Source organism: Bos mutus, chromosome 4 (genome assembly GCF_027580195.1).
Source record: "Bos mutus isolate GX-2022 chromosome 4, NWIPB_WYAK_1.1, whole genome shotgun sequence".
Lineage (NCBI taxonomy): Eukaryota > Metazoa > Chordata > Mammalia > Artiodactyla > Bovidae > Bos > Bos mutus.
This window is the reverse complement of record NC_091620.1, coordinates 57,186,035-57,205,110: the sequence shown is the minus strand read 5'-3', so window position 1 is coordinate 57,205,110 and position 19,076 is coordinate 57,186,035. Positions and strand designations below refer to the sequence as shown.

At 35.6% G+C, this 19,076-nt stretch overlaps 1 protein-coding gene across 3 annotated transcripts in view; it reads left to right on the top strand.

The window, feature by feature from the left end:
- DPY19L2 (dpy-19 like 2) overlaps positions 1-19,076 on the top strand; it is a 95,232-nt gene that overhangs the window by 22,970 nt on the left and 53,186 nt on the right. For all 3 annotated transcript variants that reach the window (XM_070368798.1, XM_070368799.1, XM_005889110.2), the window contains exons 5-9: positions 186-306; positions 2,931-3,024; positions 6,011-6,068; positions 8,177-8,268; positions 13,504-13,603. In XM_070368798.1, the coding sequence (XP_070224899.1) occupies positions 186-306; positions 2,931-3,024; positions 6,011-6,068; positions 8,177-8,268; positions 13,504-13,603 (465 nt within the window). The remainder of the gene's footprint in view (positions 1-185; positions 307-2,930; positions 3,025-6,010; positions 6,069-8,176; positions 8,269-13,503; positions 13,604-19,076) is intronic.

The following is a 19,076-nucleotide window of genomic DNA, read 5'->3' as shown; positions in this document are numbered from 1 at the left end:
GTAATACACAACTTTATAGTGTGTGTGTATATATAAAGTTTTTTAAATGACTGTTTCCCACATGAAATGATTTAAATAAATTCATCAAAGTTTATAATGTTAGAGGCAGCCATCATAAAATGATATTTTGGAATAATTATAAAGATAATGTATATCTATTATCTTTTTTATTTTATCTTTTTTAGGTGATTATAGCCTTCTGCTATCGCACATTTGTGGGAATAATGAATTTATTTGGGTTAGAAACTAAGACCTGCTGGAACGTGACCAGAATAGAACCTCTAAATGAAGTTCAAAGCTGTGAAGGCATGTTTCTTCCTAAAATGCTGCTGTATATTGTCACTAATGTTTACGTAAACATTTTATAATATTATGACTCTCTAAGAATTATTATAAATTACTATGATTGATTTTTTTCTTTAAAAACATTATAGAACTGATTCACCTAAATATTTACCCTTTAAAATAATTTTTTGAGAAGGCAGTGTACTTACTAACATGGGTATTAATTTGGAATTTAATTTGAATATTAATATATATCTATGTAAGGTCATACTGATTATAAGACATTCCTTCATTTTAGAAGGTACAGAAAAGTTTCTGAGGTGGCTTGAATATGTAAATTTGGGGGATGTAGATCAAATAGTCACCGTTCTATCTGTAATAGTTAATAAAGTTAATGTAAAAATTTAGTCATGCATAAATATTTAAAAATAAGACATATATAATAATAGGTTACTTTAGAAGTTCTACTTTTTTGTGCTCTCACAGTCCACGAATAGTTCTTCATATACATCTTCTACGTTAGTATTTCTGTCAGAGAACCACTTTTAGAATCATTTAACAGTTTTACAGAATCTGTAATTGTCATTGCTATTCAAGATATTTGTGATTTAGCACTGTTACTATCTATATGTATGATGTTGTATGAAGTATGATGCTGTACCTTGAGACTTTTATTTGCAATCACATGTATCTACTTGCAGAACACTTACATAGTTGTTTTTTTCTTTTTCATATTCCCTACAACATTGCTTTATATATATATATTTTTCTATTAACTTGTGTGCAATCACATTCTGTTCTCAGAATATATCGTAAATCTGTATTTTCATGTTTCCCTTACATTTTTACTGATTCCCTCAGATGGTCTTTATAATATCTAAAACAGTGGTGGTAGAGGATATTTGAGGACATTTAAACTTTTTTGTTCAAAGGAATTGAGAGAATGTCTCATAAAATGAGAGATTCGGCCAGCATGGAAGGTAGAACCTTTTCGAGGGATGGGAAAAAATCACCTTATATATGTTATTATGGTATTTATTAAGTTGCCACCAAGTGATAGGTTAGTATTGGCACTTGGGACCCTAAGATAAACCTGGTAAACATGGGGCCTTACCAGCATAGATTTTACAGCTTAAGAGGGATGTTAGCAGGTACAACTGTGGTGGATATTACAAACAAGGAAATAAAATTGCTGAGGATAAGAGAAGTGTTTTGAGAATAGGGACCAGCATATTCTGAAGTTCTGAAGCAAGAGAGAATTGAAAGAAAGCTAGACTTTCTTGAGCAGTTAGAGAAGAAAACATGGTGTGAAATGATGTTTGGAGTGTAAACAAGAGTCAGATAATGAAGAACCATTTACTGGCTAAGGATATTATAAGAATTTTGACAGATTTTTACTTTTAAAACATGATTTTGGCAATTACATGGAAAAGATAATTAGTAAAGGACAAAAGTGAATTCAGTGAGTCCAGGTAGGAAACTATTTTGCTCTCAGCAAGTGATTGCAGGAAAGATAACTGGAAAATGAATGGATTTTAGAGAGAGGAGAAAGCAGAAATGAAAGGATTTGATGATTGATGGGAAAGAGGCTGGATTTATGTAATATTGTTGGATTTCTGGCTTAAGTAATTGAATCCTTCCATTCAAAATAGTAAGAAACATTATAAAAATAGCAGGTTTGAATTAATTCATTAATTTGAAGTATCTGAGAGATTCCAAAGTAGAGATGTCAAGTGGCTACCTATGTACATACATACAGGAATAAGACAGTTCTCATTTGAATGTAGACTTGGCATCATCTGTATGTAGATGGTAATTGGAACCACAGAAGTGAAAGAATTTCCTTAAGGAGAACATGCAGACTTAGAAAAGAAGAGGGCATATGACAGATCCTAAAGTAGTCCAACGTTGAAGGAGAGTGTGTATAGGAAGAGGAATTATTAGGACAGACTAAAAAGGAATGATCAGAGAAGTAGAAGAAATCAGAAAGGCTAGCCCTCAAATCCTGGCTCCACCAGTTACCTAAATAACTTTTGGCAGGTTAAGTTTTCTGTGTTGTTTTCTCAGCCACTGAAAAACGTTATTTTCACACCAGGTAATTTCAAAGATTTGTTCTGAGTATTATGTGAGATGATAGTGGAAAAGCACCTAGTGGATTATGTCTGTGTCAGTATATCCCATGTACATGGTGTTTATACATGGAATGTATTAAGTATTATGGTCCTGGCTATACATAGTAATGGATCAGTTTATCTCCCATAGACTAAAGCTGTGCCTTAAGGTCAGGGGCCGTATCTTAGTCATCCAGGATAAAATTAATGTAGTGGATTTTCTCTTGTGATTTATCAAGTAACTCTACAGACAGTTCTAGACACTGAACAATAGGAGCATCACCTAAATAAAATGCAGCACCAACTAATCATTACAGTATGAGAATACTTCGGTGGAGAAAAATACGAATGTAACCAATAATACCTCATGTATGGGGAAAGTACTAATGTAACTATTAAATAGAGCAGCAGTCTGAGCCACAGAGCTTTCAGCTAATTCATGAGCTCTTGATTACAAAACACTGAGATAATTATGCTCAATTGCTATATAGTCATTTACTCATTAAATACTTAATAATCTGTGTCTTTTCAAAGGATTGGGAGACCCTGCTTGCTTTTATGTTGGTGTGATTTTTATTTTAAATGGAATAATGATGGGATTGTTCTTCATGTATGGTGCTTACCTGAGGTAAGATTACTGTATTAAAAGATATTTCGGTGGACTTTCTGACATTTGTTGATTAAATTAAAAGGATAATTAACAAGATTAATTGACTAACAGATGGAAACTTTCAGATTTTATTTTTTTCAAAAGTTTAGCCAAATACGCAGCCTCAAACTAGAGCTAGTCACTAAAATAAAGTCTTTAAGATATTAAAAGGCCTCCTTTTTATCCTTGTAGGGTAATCCAGACTTATGGATGTGGTATCCAAACTTACGCTCATTAATTTGACAATTATTATTAGATGCCTGCTGTGACTGAGAGCACTATTCTATAGGAGCTAGGAATACAAAAACAAATAATCCCTGTCCTTATGGAATTTATAGTCTAGGAGGTAGACAAAATAAGACCACCCAATTGAAAACTGGAAAAAATATGGAAAGACATCTTCCAGAAGAGTTCCAGATTGCCAACAAACGTATATAAAGTTGATCACCATATTAATTATCAGGAAAATACTCATTTTAACCACAGTGAGATACTATCTCACATCTACTAGATTGACAAAGGGCTTCTCTGCTGGCTCAGATGGTAAAGAATCTGCCTGCAAAGGAGGAGACCTGGGTTCAATCCCTGGGTTGGGAAAATTGACAACAGGAACTTTTATCCCCGGTTGGTGGACATATCAATTAGTACAACTATTTTGGAAAAACATTGTGCATTATCTAATCATTTGAAGATGTATATACCTTATAATTCAGCAATTCCAGTTTGAAGTAAATATGCCTAAGAAACTCTTCTACATGTACACCAGAAAGTATGTACAATAACATAACATCATTGTAGTAACTCCAAACTAAAAACAACTTAAACATCCCTCCACAGAGAAATGTACACATTGTAAGTTTATTAGTATAGGGAAATATTATACAACAGTGAGAATGAATGAGCTATAGGTACAAACATCAACGTGGAAAAAAATCTTACAAATATAATGTTGAATGAATCAAAGCAGGTACAAGATTTGAAAATACTGCAAAATTATATTTGTATAAAGTTTGAATACAGCTAAAAGTAAATGATAGTATGATGCATATAGAAGCAGTTATGTTGGTAATTTCAAAACTCAGGATAGTGCCTGTCTCAAAGGATGGCATGTGAGGTGTCAGGATGTGATCTGTTTTCTATTTCAGCGACATATGGTGGTTAAAAGAATATTCACTTTATAAGTGTTCTGTAAACTATCTGAAAACCTTAATGCACTTTTCCATATGTATGCTATATAGAAAAATATATAAACTCATCAGTATTTTGAGGGAAAAGAATTGCTTTTAGATTACGCTCACAGGCTTTAAGATGTTCTATTTTAAACAATAGTTTGTATTTATTATACTTTTTTCAAATTTGGAAAATTTTACACTAGACCAAGACATTTTAAAACTTAGTATTTTTCATTAGGAAAGCTACCCATGAGGTGACAGTCTTCTGTAAATTAGTTACACAGTTCCAGGATATCAATACTTTATTAAGCTCCAGTCTTTAAGAAGGATATGTAGATATAACATATGCTGACTATAAAAGTATCACCAAAATTGTGAGGAGACTAGAAACTATGGCATATGAGGGACAAAAGAAATAGGGGTTTGGGGAGAAATTTTCTGTTTCTTAACCATGGCTACTCTCCCCCTGTGGGCACTAACTTGGGACACAGGTATTCTGTTTCTATTCTTTTGGTGGTTAAAGATAAAACTTAAACATGCATATTTAACTTGACCAAGTCTAAAATTGATTGATATCTTTCCTCTTCTTTTTGATCAATACAAGAAATTTAGAACGTTGTACTTGAAAACAGTTCCTAGCGTCTTATAATTATTCTAACTATAATAATTAGAAGTTTAGTACTTATAGTACCCCTCCACAGTAGTCACCACTGTTTCTTTTATGTTGTCGAGTCTTCTTTAGATTTATCTACATGTTCCTAGTTTCTATATGCAGCATTTATTCTTGCTTCTCATACCTTCTTCCTCTCAATTCCTTCTCCAAAGTGTGCCCTTTGAATTTCCCTTAGTGAAAATCTCTTCAAGGTAAATTACTTCCAACTGGCTTTCCTCTGCTTGTTTTGTTGAACTCATTCTTCTCCTTTTTTCAGTCATTAAACCAGTATTTGTCTTGAGAGTGCGAAGTTGTGTGTATAATGATGAACAATACTTTAAAGAAAGGCAACCTTAAGAAATGGTTCTTCATCTTTGATAATTATCAGGCATCCTTGATCTGAATTTTATATTTTACAATGTTGTTCGTTGGGACTCAGCAAAGGATATTTGCAGTAGTTTAGATGGTTTGGTTCGGAGAAGGCAATGGCACCCCACTCCAATACTCCTGCCTGGAAAATCCCATGGACGGAGGAGCCTGCTAGGCTGCAGTCCATGGGGTCGCTGAGGGTTGGACATGACTGAGCGACTTTACTTTCACTTTTCACTTTCCTGCATTGGAGAAGGAAATGGCAACCCACTCCAATGTTCTTGCCTGGAGAATCCCAGGGACGGGGGAGCCTGGTGGGCTGCCGTCTATGGGGTCGCACAGAGTCGGACACGACTGAAGTGACTTAGAAGATGGTTCAGTTACTGCTAAATGAAACTGTTAGACTCTTCATCTTTCAGTCACTGATATCCAATTTGATGACAAAAATTTTCCTCCACTCAGAATATTCAAAGAATGGAGTATATACACTTTAAAATGCTGTCCTGTGTTAAAAAATATTTTATGTTCACATCTAAGATTATACTTAGAAAATATTTTAAATACAATAAATTGTAAGATTCAGACTACTTTATATCTATACTTTGGATCCTTATACATTCAAGAGTAAAACATCAACTACATGAGTACTTTTGCAATTTTTATTGTTATTTTATATGGTTTAGTATTGTGCCATTTTAAAATCTAAAATAATTTTGTGAAAAAGTCACTATATTTTACATGAATTTTGATTGTATATATATTTTTTTTACAGTGGGACTCAACTTGGAGGTATAATTACAGTTTTATGCTACTTTTTCAACCATGGAGAGGTTTGTTTTCTAGAAAATAATTTTTAGAAATAGAAGGGGCAGTATATTAAAGTAGTATTTAATTGTATCTTACTTAGGACTTTGCAATATTTTAAAGAACGTTGTGTTGTAAGTTGTTATTTTAATCATGTTGATCCACATTTTTTACATAGTAATTAGAATTTATGATGTAAAATATCTTGCCTGGTTTTTAGCATGTATATGTGTTACATATATTTTGTAGAAAAAGGAAATATTATACTTGTTGAGTTCAGGCACCTTATATACATTATCTCATATACTTCCATCAGACTTTTTAGAGAGGTGGTTGATATCTTCATAGTAGAAGATATGAAATTGAAATTTGGAGTGGTTAAATTACAAAGTCAAGATTCCACATTGACTCCATGATGAAGCTGGGTTTCCTCTTATCCTTCTCTCTGGCTCTAAAACCTCACTTCTATTATTTCATGATCCTTTTAATAACACAAGCTGAATTCAAAACAGAAATTAACTTAGTAACTCAGTCCACCAAAACAGGATTCACCTAAAAAGAACTCATGAAAACTTATTTAGAATATGATAGATTCATTCAACAAAACAAGTATAAAATGTGTGCCAGGTTCTGTGTTAGATGCTGAGGTTTTGGCAGTGAAAAGTGGAAGAATCTTGACTGCTAGTTTTTGGAATCAAAATATGTAATATCTTATGGCAGAGATTGTATAGGATAGAAGTCTGTATCCATTACGTTGGGAGAAGTAGATACGCAGTTATTTTTAAAAAATCAGTTAGACCAATGTGTGCTAAGTCGCTTCAGTCATGTCCGACTGTGTGTGACCCTGTGGACTGTAGCCTGCCAGGCTCCTCTGTCCATGGGATTCTCCAGGCAAGAATGCTAGAGTAGGTTGCCGTGCCTTCCTCCAGCGGATCTTTCCGACTCAAGGATCGAGCCTGTATCTCCCATCTCCTGCATTGACAGGCAGGTTGTTTCCCACTAGCGCCACCTGGGAAGGGAATCATAAAATTATACATAAATATCTTAAATGTATTAACTTAAATATATTGTCAATCAACAATGTGTTATACAAAAAAAATGTGTCTTGTCTTTATGCAAAGACAAGACTTTTCTTTTGAGTATGCATTATGTTTTAATCTTCTTATACATATTGTGTGTAATTCATCTTCCAAGGTTTACAATTTGGTTTCCTGTAGGAAGAGCAATGAATTTTAAGACTCTTGCAAGGTTATAAGAGTTTAGATTCTTTTCTAGAATTTCAGAATTCTTTATATAAAATTTTGTACTATTCCCATCCATTTATCTGGGTTTACCTGGTGGCTCAGATGGTAATGAATCTGCCTGCTGCGCTGGAGACCCCAGTTCAACCCCTGGGTTGGGAAGATTTTCTGGAGAAGAGAATGGCTACCCACTCCAGTATTCTTGCCTGCAGAGTTCCATGGACAGAGGAGCCTGACTGGCTACAGTCCATGAGATCACAGTCCCATCTGTCTTGAAAATAGTTTTAAAGACTGTATGAAATTTATTGATAATTAACACTTACATTTTAAACATCATATCAGTGATTCCCAAATACTCCTTGTTGTTTTTAGAAGTTTGCAGTTAACTCTTCCAAAGGTATATTTCACAAATTCAAAGACAATCTTAATTATTTATAGAATATGGCTGTACTCATTATACTTGTCATGTACAAACTCTTGGTGTTTGTGAATGCCCTAGGTGACATTTGTTAATGTTTTTCTGAGCATGCATAAATCCCAAAGCCCTGGGGTGCCACAGTTATCACTGCAGAGCTGGAATGTGGATCTGGCTTGTTGTTCGCAGAATCCTCACTGCTCCTAACCCTATCATCTTCTTTGTCCTTTGGGTGTCCTTAGATTTGACCTGATCTATCTTTCCCTTGTTTCTGGACTTGGTAGTTAATGGCTCTCTACCTAGTGACTATGTCCTATAAGAGTACTTCAAAAACTGAGAAGCTATACAGGTATTCAGAAATAAATAAGCCTAATACGAAAATTACTAAGACCAGCCAAGGCCAACCTACCCATGATTATTAATTAATGATGTTTATTGCAATGGAACATAGAGTAAAGTAAGCATTTTTTGATTTCAGGCCACTCGGGTGATGTGGACACCACCTCTCCGGGAAAGTTTTTCATATCCGTTTCTTGTACTTCAGATGTACATCTTAACTGTGATTCTCAGGTAATTTTAATTTGTAAAACAAATCTAGATACATTATGAGTTTCTCAAAATTACTTCAACCTATTGTTATAGTTACTAAATTTAGGTTCAGTTTTTAAATATTATTCAAAATTGTGTCCAGTTTAAAAAAAATCTAAAATCACTATGTAAAAAAAATTGCTTTCCACTTAAAATAGTTTAGGCTACAGATTTTAGATAATTACATTATGTTTTAATAAACCAATATGTATGTGATCATATATATTTGGTAAAGTTTCAAGTATCACAGTAATCCATTCAGCATCACAGTAATCTGAGTCCATGTCCCAGCCACTGATGCTGAAGAAGCTGAAGTTGACCAGTTCTATGAAGACCTACAAGGCCTTCTGGAACTAACAACATAAAAGATGTCCTTTTCATCATAGGGGATTGGGATGCAAAAGTAAGAAGTCAAGAGATACCTGGGATAACAGGCAAGTTTGGCCTTGCAGCACAAAATGAAGAAGCAGGGCAAAGCCTAACTGAATTCTGCCAAGAGAATGTACTGGTGACAGCAAACACCCTTTTCCAACACACAAGAGATGACTCTATACATGGACATCACTAAATGGTCAATACCAAAATCAGATTGATTGTATTCTTTGCAGCTGAAGATCGAGAAGTTCTATACAGTCGGCAAAAACAAGACCTGGAGCTGACTGTGGCTGAGATCATCAGCTGTTTATAGGAAAATTCAGGCTTTAGCTAAAGAAAGGTGGCAAAACTACTAGGCTATTCAGGTATGACCTAAATCCAATCCCTTATGATTATACAGTGGAGGTGACAACAGATTCAAGGGATTAGATCTACTGAACAGAGTGCCTGAAGGACTTATGGACGGAGGTTCATACAGGAGACAGTGACCAAAACCATCCCAAAGAAAAAGAAATGCAAGAAGGCAAAGTGGCAGTCTGAGGAGGCTTTACAAATAGCTGAAGGAAGAAGAGAAGCAGAAAGCAAGGGAGATAGGGAAAGATATACCCAACTGAATGCAGAGTTCCAGAGACTAGCAGGGAGAGACAAGAAGGCTTCTTCATTGAACATGCAAAGAAATAGAAGAAAACAATAGAATGGGAAAGACTGGAGATCTCGTCAAAACAATTGAAGATATCAAAGGAACATTTCATCCAAGGATGGGCACGATAAAGGACAGAAATGGTAAAGACCTAACAGAGTCAGAAGAGATTAAAAAGAGGTGGTGGCAAGAATACACAAAAGAACTGTACAAAAAAGGTCTTAATGACCCAGATGCCCATAATGGTGTGGTCACTCACCTAGAGCCAGATACCCTGGAGTGTGAAGTCAAGTGGGCTTGAGGAAGCATTGCTACCAATAAGGGGCTTCCCTGATAGCTCAATTGGTAAAGAATCCACCTGCAATGCAGGAGACCCCAGTTCTATTCCTGGGTCAGGAAGATCCCCTGGAGAAGGGAAAGGCTACCCACTCTAGTATTCTGGCCTACAGAATTCCATGGGGTCGCAAAGAGTTGGACATGACTGAGTAGTTGGACACTACCAATAAAGCAGTGGAGGTGATGGAATTCCTGAACTATTTCAAATCCTAAAAGATAAGGCTGTTGAACTACTGCACTCAATATGTCAGCAAATTTGGAAAACCCAGTAGTGGCCACCAGACTGGAAAAGGTAAGTCTTCATCCCAATTCCAAAGAAGGTCTGTGTTGAAAAATGTTCGAACTACCGGACAACTGTGCTCACTTTCCCTGCTAGTAAGCTTATGCTCAAAATCCTTTAAGGTAGGCTTCAGCAGTACATGAATTGAGAACTTCCAGATGTACAAGCTAGGTTTAGAAAAGGCAAAGGAACCAGAGATCAAATTGCCAACATTCATTGGATCATGGAGAAAGCAAGGGAATTCCAGAAAAACATGTATTTCTGTTTCACTGACTACACTAAAACTTTTTATTATGTGGGTCTAAACAAACTGTGGAAAATTCTTAAACATATGGGAATACCAGACCATCTTACTTGTCTCTTGAGAAACCTACAACAGGTAGAACCTTACATGGAAAAACTGACTGGTTCAAAATTAGTAAAGGAGTATGACAAGCCTGCATATTATTACCCTGCTTATTTAACTTATGTGCAGAGTACATAATGCAAAATGCTGGGCTGGATGAGTTACAAGCTGGAATCAAGATTGCCAGGAGAAATACTCACAGCCTCATATAAGCTGTGATACCACTCCAATGGCAGAAAGTGAAGAGGAACTAAAGAGCCTCTTGATGAGGGTGAAAGGAGAGTGAAAAAACTGGCTTAACACTCAGCATTAAAAAAAAAAAAAAACCCAAGGTCATGGCATCTGGTCCCATCACTTTATGACAAATAGAAGGGGGAAAAGTGGAAGCAGTGGCAAATTTTCCTCTTCTTGGGCTCTAAAAATCACTGCAGATGATGGCTGCAGCCTTGAAATTAGAAGAAGCTTGCTTCTTGGAAGGAAAGTTATGACAAATCTAGGCAGTGTATTAAAAAGCAAAGACATCACTTTGCTGACAAAGGTCCATATAGTCAAAGCCATGTTCTTTCCAATAGTCATGTACAGATATGAGAGGTGGACCATAAGGAAGGCAGAGCACCGAAGATATTATGCTTTTGAACTGTGGTATTGGAGAAGACTCCCAAGAGTCCCTTGGATAGTAAGGAGATCAAACCAGTCAGTCCTAAAGGAAATCAATCCTGAATACTCATTGGAGGGACTGATGCTGAAGTTGAAACTCCAGTACTTTGGCCACCTGGTGAAAAGAGCAGACTCATTGGAAAAGACCCTGGTGCTGGGAAAGATTGAAGGCAAAAGGAGAAGAGGGAGACAGAGGATGAAATGGGTGCCAGCACCAATTCATTCAGTGGACGTGAACTTGGGCAAACTCCAGGAGATAGTGAGGGTCAGGGAGGCCTGGAGTGCTGCAATCCATGGGGTCAGAGTCGAACATGACATAGCCGCTGAACAACAAGAAAGATTCAAAGGGTTTTGAGAAGCTAATACTTTTTCCCCTCAATCCTCTTGTACTCTGACTCATTGTTCTCCAATCTGTGGTTTTGATGAAGCATGAAATAAGTGTTTGATGCACAAATGAATTTGAGAAATTCTGAGTTAGATAAGGAGTATCTATGTTCATATGTTTATTATTTCTGAACTACAGATATTTCTATAGGTTTAACCGAGGTTTCATCTCATCTTATTTTCCTGGAAATATATTTTGGTTGGGATTAACGTTATCAGCATGTCAGAAAATTTGAAAGTCTGAACAACAACATCAGAAGCATAAATAGTAGAATGCTATAAATAACTTTATCACATAGATAGGTTTCATAGAATGTTATTGAGATCTATCACTGAATGAAATAGTGATCACTATCCCCTCCAAACTCCCAGAGAAATGGGATAGTGATCATTATTAATGATCACTTATTAGTACCCTTCAGATTTTGCCCATATTAAGATCATGTGTGTGCATCTTCTTTATTTCTGGAAACCATAAACTTGTTAATACAGCACACATACACAAATGTCTGAATATACACTTAATATAGTAAAATGCCACTGAAAAACAGAGACCATGCTACATTTATCTCTTTAACCATGGAGCACTTAGCACACTGTCTTGTAGCCATTTAAAGCCCTTTATATGTTCACTTAAAGAAGATATATAAAGGGAAACTGGGTAGTAACAACCTCTAAAAAGGTGCAGACTACCTTACGTACATGGAAGGGTGTTTTGGATTGAATTTGGATTTGGGAATCTAATTTTTATCCATTTATTTTCCATTTGTTTAAATTTTTTGAAGTGATATTAGTCTGGCCAGGCAGATATTTCATGGAAGGAAATACGTGAATTAGAACACTTAGAATTGTATGCTGGAATGCACGTGTTATACTCCATACTTTCAGTTCAGTTTAGTCACTGAGTTGTGTCCGACTCTTTATGACCCCATGGACTACAGCTCGCCAAGCCTCCCTGTCCATCACCAGCTCCCAGAGCTTACTCAAATTCATGTCCGTTGAGTCAGTGATGCCATCCAACCATCTCATCCTCTGTCGTCCCCTACTCCTCCTGCCCTCAATCTTTCCCAGCATCAGGGTCTTTTCAAATGAGTGAGCTCTTTGCGTCAGGTGGTCAAAGTATTGGAGTTTCAGCTTCAGCATCAGTCTTTCCAATGAATATTCAGGACTGATTTCCTTTAGGATGGACTTTAGTCAAAAGTAATTTTTATTTTATAACCATAACTGAGTACTTAATATATTTTGTGCTATATTAGTAAAGTGTGATCACTAAAATTTTTACTTTTGAAAATTTATGTACCATATTATAACAGTGTATCACCTTTAGAAAAATAACAGTTTTATAATTTACACAAAATGTTTGCATTTCTTTTTTTCATATTCTAAAAGATATTAAAGTCTTATATGGCAAAAGGTATTGGTTACTGATACAAAATGTTTGCATTTCTTTTTTTCATATTCTAAAAGATATTAAAGTCTTATATGGCAAAAGGTATTGGTTACTGATACATCGCATAATTGAAAAATGGACAATTTAAATTTCAATATGCATTAGTTTAACTGTATTCCAGAATCATTCCTTTGAAGTCATTGTTGAAAATGACCTTTAAATTTCTCTCTCAGTCGTTAGCTTATAACTTCACCAGCACTTAACATTTTTCAAAACTTAAAAGTGGTGGTATATGAAAGCTACTGCTGCTCATATAATATAAATATCTCGAGGTATGCAAAGTCAGTTCACATTCTATTTTCTGACCTTCTTGATGGAGTATTAAATGTCTAATGTCATGCATCGTTAAAGGAAAATAAATTTTAGTTGAATATAGTTGTTTTACAGTATTGTATTAGTTTTAGGTATACAGAAGTGTGATTCATTATTTTTATGGATTATACTCCATTAAAAGTTAACTACAAAATAATGACTGTAATTATTGTGCTATACGTTTAAAATACTTACTGATAAACTAGATACAATATCTTATTTAAAGCTCTAATTTTGATTGTTTTATTATAAGCATTTTTATAATTCAAATATTTTGTTCTTTTTAATGTGTTTTTAAAAGTTAACTGTATTTTGTTATCTTACATCAAAGGTAAGGGGATCATTAGATTTTAACATTTTGCAACCAGTCTTTTAGTTCAATAATAGGCTACTTTTATATATAGTAAAACTTATTGGTGTCAATTCTCTTCATTAAGGACCACGAACAATAGCAGAAGGCACTTTATTGCACTCTGCCTTTCCAATGTTGCTTTTATGCTTCCCTGGCAATTTGCTCAGTTTATACTTTTTACACAGGTAAGATGATTTTAAACTTATTTAAGTTGAATGCAAGATGTACTTGGTTGTTTCCATCGAAAAAAATTTTTTGTTGACGTATAGTTGATTTACAATGCTGTGCTAATTTCTGCTATACAGCAGAGTGACTCAGTTATACACATATATGCATTCTTTTATAAATGTTCTTTTTTATTTTGGAGAAATTTTAAATATGATTATATTTGTGTCCTAATAGATTTTCAAAATATTGCATGATTATAAAGTTGACATACATGTTTGATTTTTTTAAAATTACGTAATCCTACCTTCTGTTAATGTGTTCGTTAGGCCGATATTAAAGGTCAACCTGTAAAATGGGATTTTTGCTCTTATTTTAATTCATAATTTTTCCTATTGGTATTCGAAGTGATCTCTGTAATTCTACCTGTAGATTCTCCTTTTGCCTGAGTAATCATTTTAGGTGACAAGCTGCGTAACGTGATAAGGGCCACTTAAACTATTCATGCTAGGGGATTTCTGCTTCTAATCCAGCTAAATGTTGACTCTTTTGTCTGAAGAGCAGAATCTTACTGGACACCATTTCTCAGAGCTTTAATCTTGATATTATGGAGTAAACTGAGACCATATCCTGTTACCCCAAACAACTAAGTAATTAATGTCAAGAAACTGAGCTGGGGAAGCAGAAAGTGAAAGTGTTCATCACTCAGTTCAAATTTTTTTTTTCTTTTTTTTTCATCACTCAGTTCAGTTCAGTCGCTCAGTCATGTCCAACTCTTAGGGACCCCATGGACCGCAGCACACCAGACCTCTCTGTCCATCACCAACTCCCGAAGTTCACCCAAACTCATGTCCGTTGAGTCGGTGATGCCATCCAACCATCTTGTCCTCTGTGGTCCCCTTCTCCTCCTGCCCTCAATCTCGTGCGTTAGGGTCTTTTCAAATGAGTCAGCTCTCCGCATCAGGTGGTCTCTTGCCAGCTATTTCTGGTCTCATGGACTATAGCCCACCAGGGTCCTCTGTCTATGGAATTCTCCAGCCAAGCATACTGGAGTGGGTTGCTATTTCCTACTCTGGGGTATCTTCATGACCCAGGGATCAAACCTGGTTCTTCCACACTGCGGTCAGATTCTTTACCATCTGAGCCACCAGGGATGCAGAGTAAAAGATCAATTTTGATGAAATTTCCTACTATGAATTTTTGTTAGAACTCCTTTCCACTTAGCTAACAAACACTGATAATGTGTAAAGACATTCTTTATTGGCAGTGAGAAGTTCTGCCAAGAATCTTTTGTATATGGAATTGTCTATAAAAAATGAAGTTATAATCTCAATTTAGTTTATGCCACATGTCTAAAGCATATTTAGAATCTTCACTCTGCCTTACTTCCTTATATTTGATCTATAACTATTAATAACACGGAATTTCTATGGTTTTCATTATTTGCATATGCCAACATAGTAGAATAGATTTCCAATGTACATCATTTCCTTGCAAGCAAGTGTATTAATTTAGTGGTGCTGATGAAACTGTTTAGTTCTTTGGGTAATTTTGATATTGCCTTAATGGTTTTTTATCCATTCAAAAGATATACTAGACTTTTATTTTTTAAATTTTTTATTGAGCTATTATTAACATTTTGTAAAGTTAAAGTGTACAGTGTATTGATTTGATACATTATTATATTACAATATGATTATCACCTGATTAGTATCATAGTGTTAGTTAACACCTCTATCAAGTCACAAAATTATTATTTCATTTTTGTGGTGAGAGCATTTAAGATCTAGTCTCTTAGCAACTGTGACTTATCTAGTATAGTATTGACTATAATAACTCTGCAGTACATTAGATCTCCAGGACTTACTCATCTTCTCAGTTCAGTCTCGCTCAGTTGTGTCCGACTCTGCGATTCATCTTCTAGTTGCAAATTTATGCGCTTTGTCCAACATCTCTCTCATTCCCCTACCCCCAAGCCCCCAATCAACATTCTACTCTCTGTTTTGACAAGTTTGGCTTTTTTAGATTCCACATAAGGTGATATGGAGTGTTGAGTTGGCCAGAAAGTTCGTTTGGTTTTTTTCCTGTGAGAAGTTACCAGAAACCAAACAAACTTTTTGGCCAACCTAGTCTTTATCTGAATTCTCTCACATAGTATAATGCCCTCAAGGTCCATCTGTGTTGTCACAAATGGCAGGATTTCCTTCTTTCTCATGGTTGAGTATTATTCCATAGTGTGTGTGTGTATACACTTCTTCTGTATCCATTCATCTATTGATGGACACTTAGTTTGTTTTCATACCTTGGCTATTGTGAATATAGATGTGCAGGGATCTCTTCAATACTCTGTTTTCATTTCCTCTGGAATATGTACCCAGAAGTGGGATTGCTGGATCATATGGTAGTTGTATTTTAAATTTTTTGAGGAAACTCCATACTGTTTTCCATAGTGGCTCCACCAGTTTACATTTCTACTAACAGCGCATGCCATACAACCAGTTAATCCTAAAGGAAATCAGTCCTGAATATTCAGTGGGAGGACTGATTCTGAAGGTGAAACTCCGATAGTTTGGCCACGTGATGTGAAGAACCGACTCATTGGAAAAGACTTTGATCCTGGGAAAGATTGAAGGCAGGAGGAGAAGGGGACAACAGAGGATGGGATGGTTGGATGGCATCACTTACGTGATGGACATGAGTTTGAGTAGGCTCTGGGACTTAGTAATGGACAGGGAATCCTGGCTTGCTGCAGTCCATGGGGTCACAAAGAGTCAGACACGACTGAGTGAGTGAACTGAACTCAACAGTGCATGCACAAGTGTTCCCTTTCTTCCACATCCTCACCAACATTTGTTTTCTTTTGTCTTCTTGATTATAGCCATTCTAATACATGTGAGCGGATATCTCATTGTGGATTTGATTTCATTTCCTGATAGTTAGTGATGTTGAGAGGAGAAGGCAATGGCACCCCACTCCAATACTCCTGCCTGGAAAATCCCATGGGTGGAGGAGCTTGGTAGGCTGCAGTCCACGGGGTCGCTAAGAGTTGGAAAAAACTGAGCAACTTCACTTTCACTTTTCTCTTTCATGCATTGGAGAAGGAAATGGCGACCCACTCCAGTGTTCTTGCCTGGAGAATCCCAGGGACCGCGGAGCCTGGTGGGCTGCCGTCTATGGGGTCGCACAGAGTCGGACACGACTGAAGTGACTTAGCAGCAGCAGCAGCAGTGATGTTGAGTGTCTTTTCATGTATCTGTTGGCCAATTGGATGTCTTCTTTCAAAAAATATTCATTTTTCTTCTACCAATTTTTAATCATTTTTTGTTATTGAGTTGTGGAGTTCTTTATGCATTTGGGATATTAATCTTTCACCTAATATGTGCTCTGCAGATATTTTCTCCCATTGCATAGGTTGCCTTTTCTTTCTTTTTTTTTTGGTGTGCATGAGGTTTTTTAGTTTGATATAGTTTCACTTGTTGATTTTTGCTTTTGTTGCTTGTGTTTTTGGTGTTACAATCCAAAAGATCATTGAAAAGACCGAGGTCAGGGAGCTTATTCCCCAGGTTTTCTTCTAAAAGTTTTGTGGCATCTGGTTTTATATTTAAGTCTTTAAAATTCATTTTAATTATTTTTTGTGAATGATGTGGATAGAAGTCCAATTTTATGAGAATATCCAGTTTTCTTGCCACCATTTATTTAAGACATTATCTTTCCCCCTAAGTATTCTTGGTTTCTGTGTCAAATATTAGTTGACTGTATATACATGGGTTTATTTCTGGCCACTCAGTCTGTTCCACTGGTATGTATATTATTTATTCCTGAACTGTACTGTTTTGATTTCTATAGTTGATAGTGTAATGGCAACTTCTTTTTTTCTCTTTCTGCTTTTGGGGTTCTCTCTGTCTCTAATTTTTGACAGTTTCATCATGGTGTGCTTTAGGGAAGGTCTTTTTGAGTCATAGTGATCGGGTGATTTATTAGCTTTGTGAACTTGAATGTCCAGATTTCTTTGTAGGTTTGGAAGTTCTCAACTGTTATTTCTTTAAATAAACTTTCTACCTCTTCTCTTTCTCTTCTCATAAAACTCCAGTGATTCTGATGTTTGATCATTTGATGTTTTCATATAGATCAGGTAGGCTTTCTTCACTTTTTTCATTGTTTTTTTCTTTGTTCTCCTCTGATAGAGTATTTCAAGAGTTCCTATCTAACTCACTGTTTTGTCTGCTGTTTGGTCTCTTCTGATGTTGATACTCTGTTGCATGTTTCATTTCATTGATTGAATTCTTCAGTTCCAGAATTTATTTGGTTCTTTTTAAAATAATTTTTTTTTAAAATTTTTCAGCACTTTATTTTTTTTTGATAAATTTAACGCCTTTTATTGCCATACCTCATTTTACTGTGCTTTGCTTTAGTGAGCTTTATAGATACATGTTTTGTTTTGTTTTTTTTCCTTGTTAATTTTCTGTTTAGTTGATCTATCCATAAGTGTGAGTGGGGTATTAAAGTCTCCCACTATTATTGTGTTATTGTTAATTTCTCCTTTCATACTTGTTAGGATTTGTCTTACATACATGCGGTGCTCCCATGTTGGGTGGATATATATTTATAATTCTTATATCTTCTTCTTGGATTGATCCTTTGATCATTATGTAGTGACCTTCTTTGTCTCTTTTCACAGCCTTTGTTTTAAAGTCTAATTTATCTGATACCAGTATTGTGACTCCTGCTTTCTTTTTGTCCCAATTTGCATGGAAAATCTTTTTCCAGCCCTTCACTTTCAGTCTGTATGTGTCCCCTGTTTTGAGGTGGGTCTCTTGTAGACAACATATGTAGGGGTCTTGTTTTTGTATCCATTCAGCCAGTCTTTGTCTTTTGGTTGGGCATTCAACCCATTTACGTTTAAGGTAATTACTAATAAGTATGATCCCGTTGCCATTTACTTTATTGTTTTGGGTTGAGTTTATACACCATTTTTGTGTTTCCTGTCTAGAGAATATCCTTTAGTATTTGTTGGAGAGCTGGTTTGGTGGTGCAGAATTCTTCAGCTTTTGCTTGTCTGAAAAGCTTTTGATTTCTCCTTCATACTTGAATGAGATCCTTGCTGGGTACAATAATCTGGGCTGTAGGTTATTTTCTTTCATCATTTTAAGTATGTCTTGCCATTCCCTCCTGGCTTGAAGAGTTTCTATTGAAAGATCAGCTGTTATCCTTATGGGAATTCCCTTGTGTGTTATTTGTTGTTTTTCCCTTGCTTTTTTAATATTTGTTCTTTGTGTTTGATCTTTGTTAATTTGATTAATATGTGTCTTGGGGTGTTTCTCCTTGGGTTTATCCTGTTTGGGACTCTCTGGGTTTCTTGGACTTGGGTGATTATTTCCTTCCCCATTTTAGGAAGTTTTCAACTATTATCTCCTCAAGTATTTTCTCATGGTCTTTCTTTTTGTCTTCTTCTTCTGGAACCCCTATGATTCGAATGTTGTAGCGTTTAATATT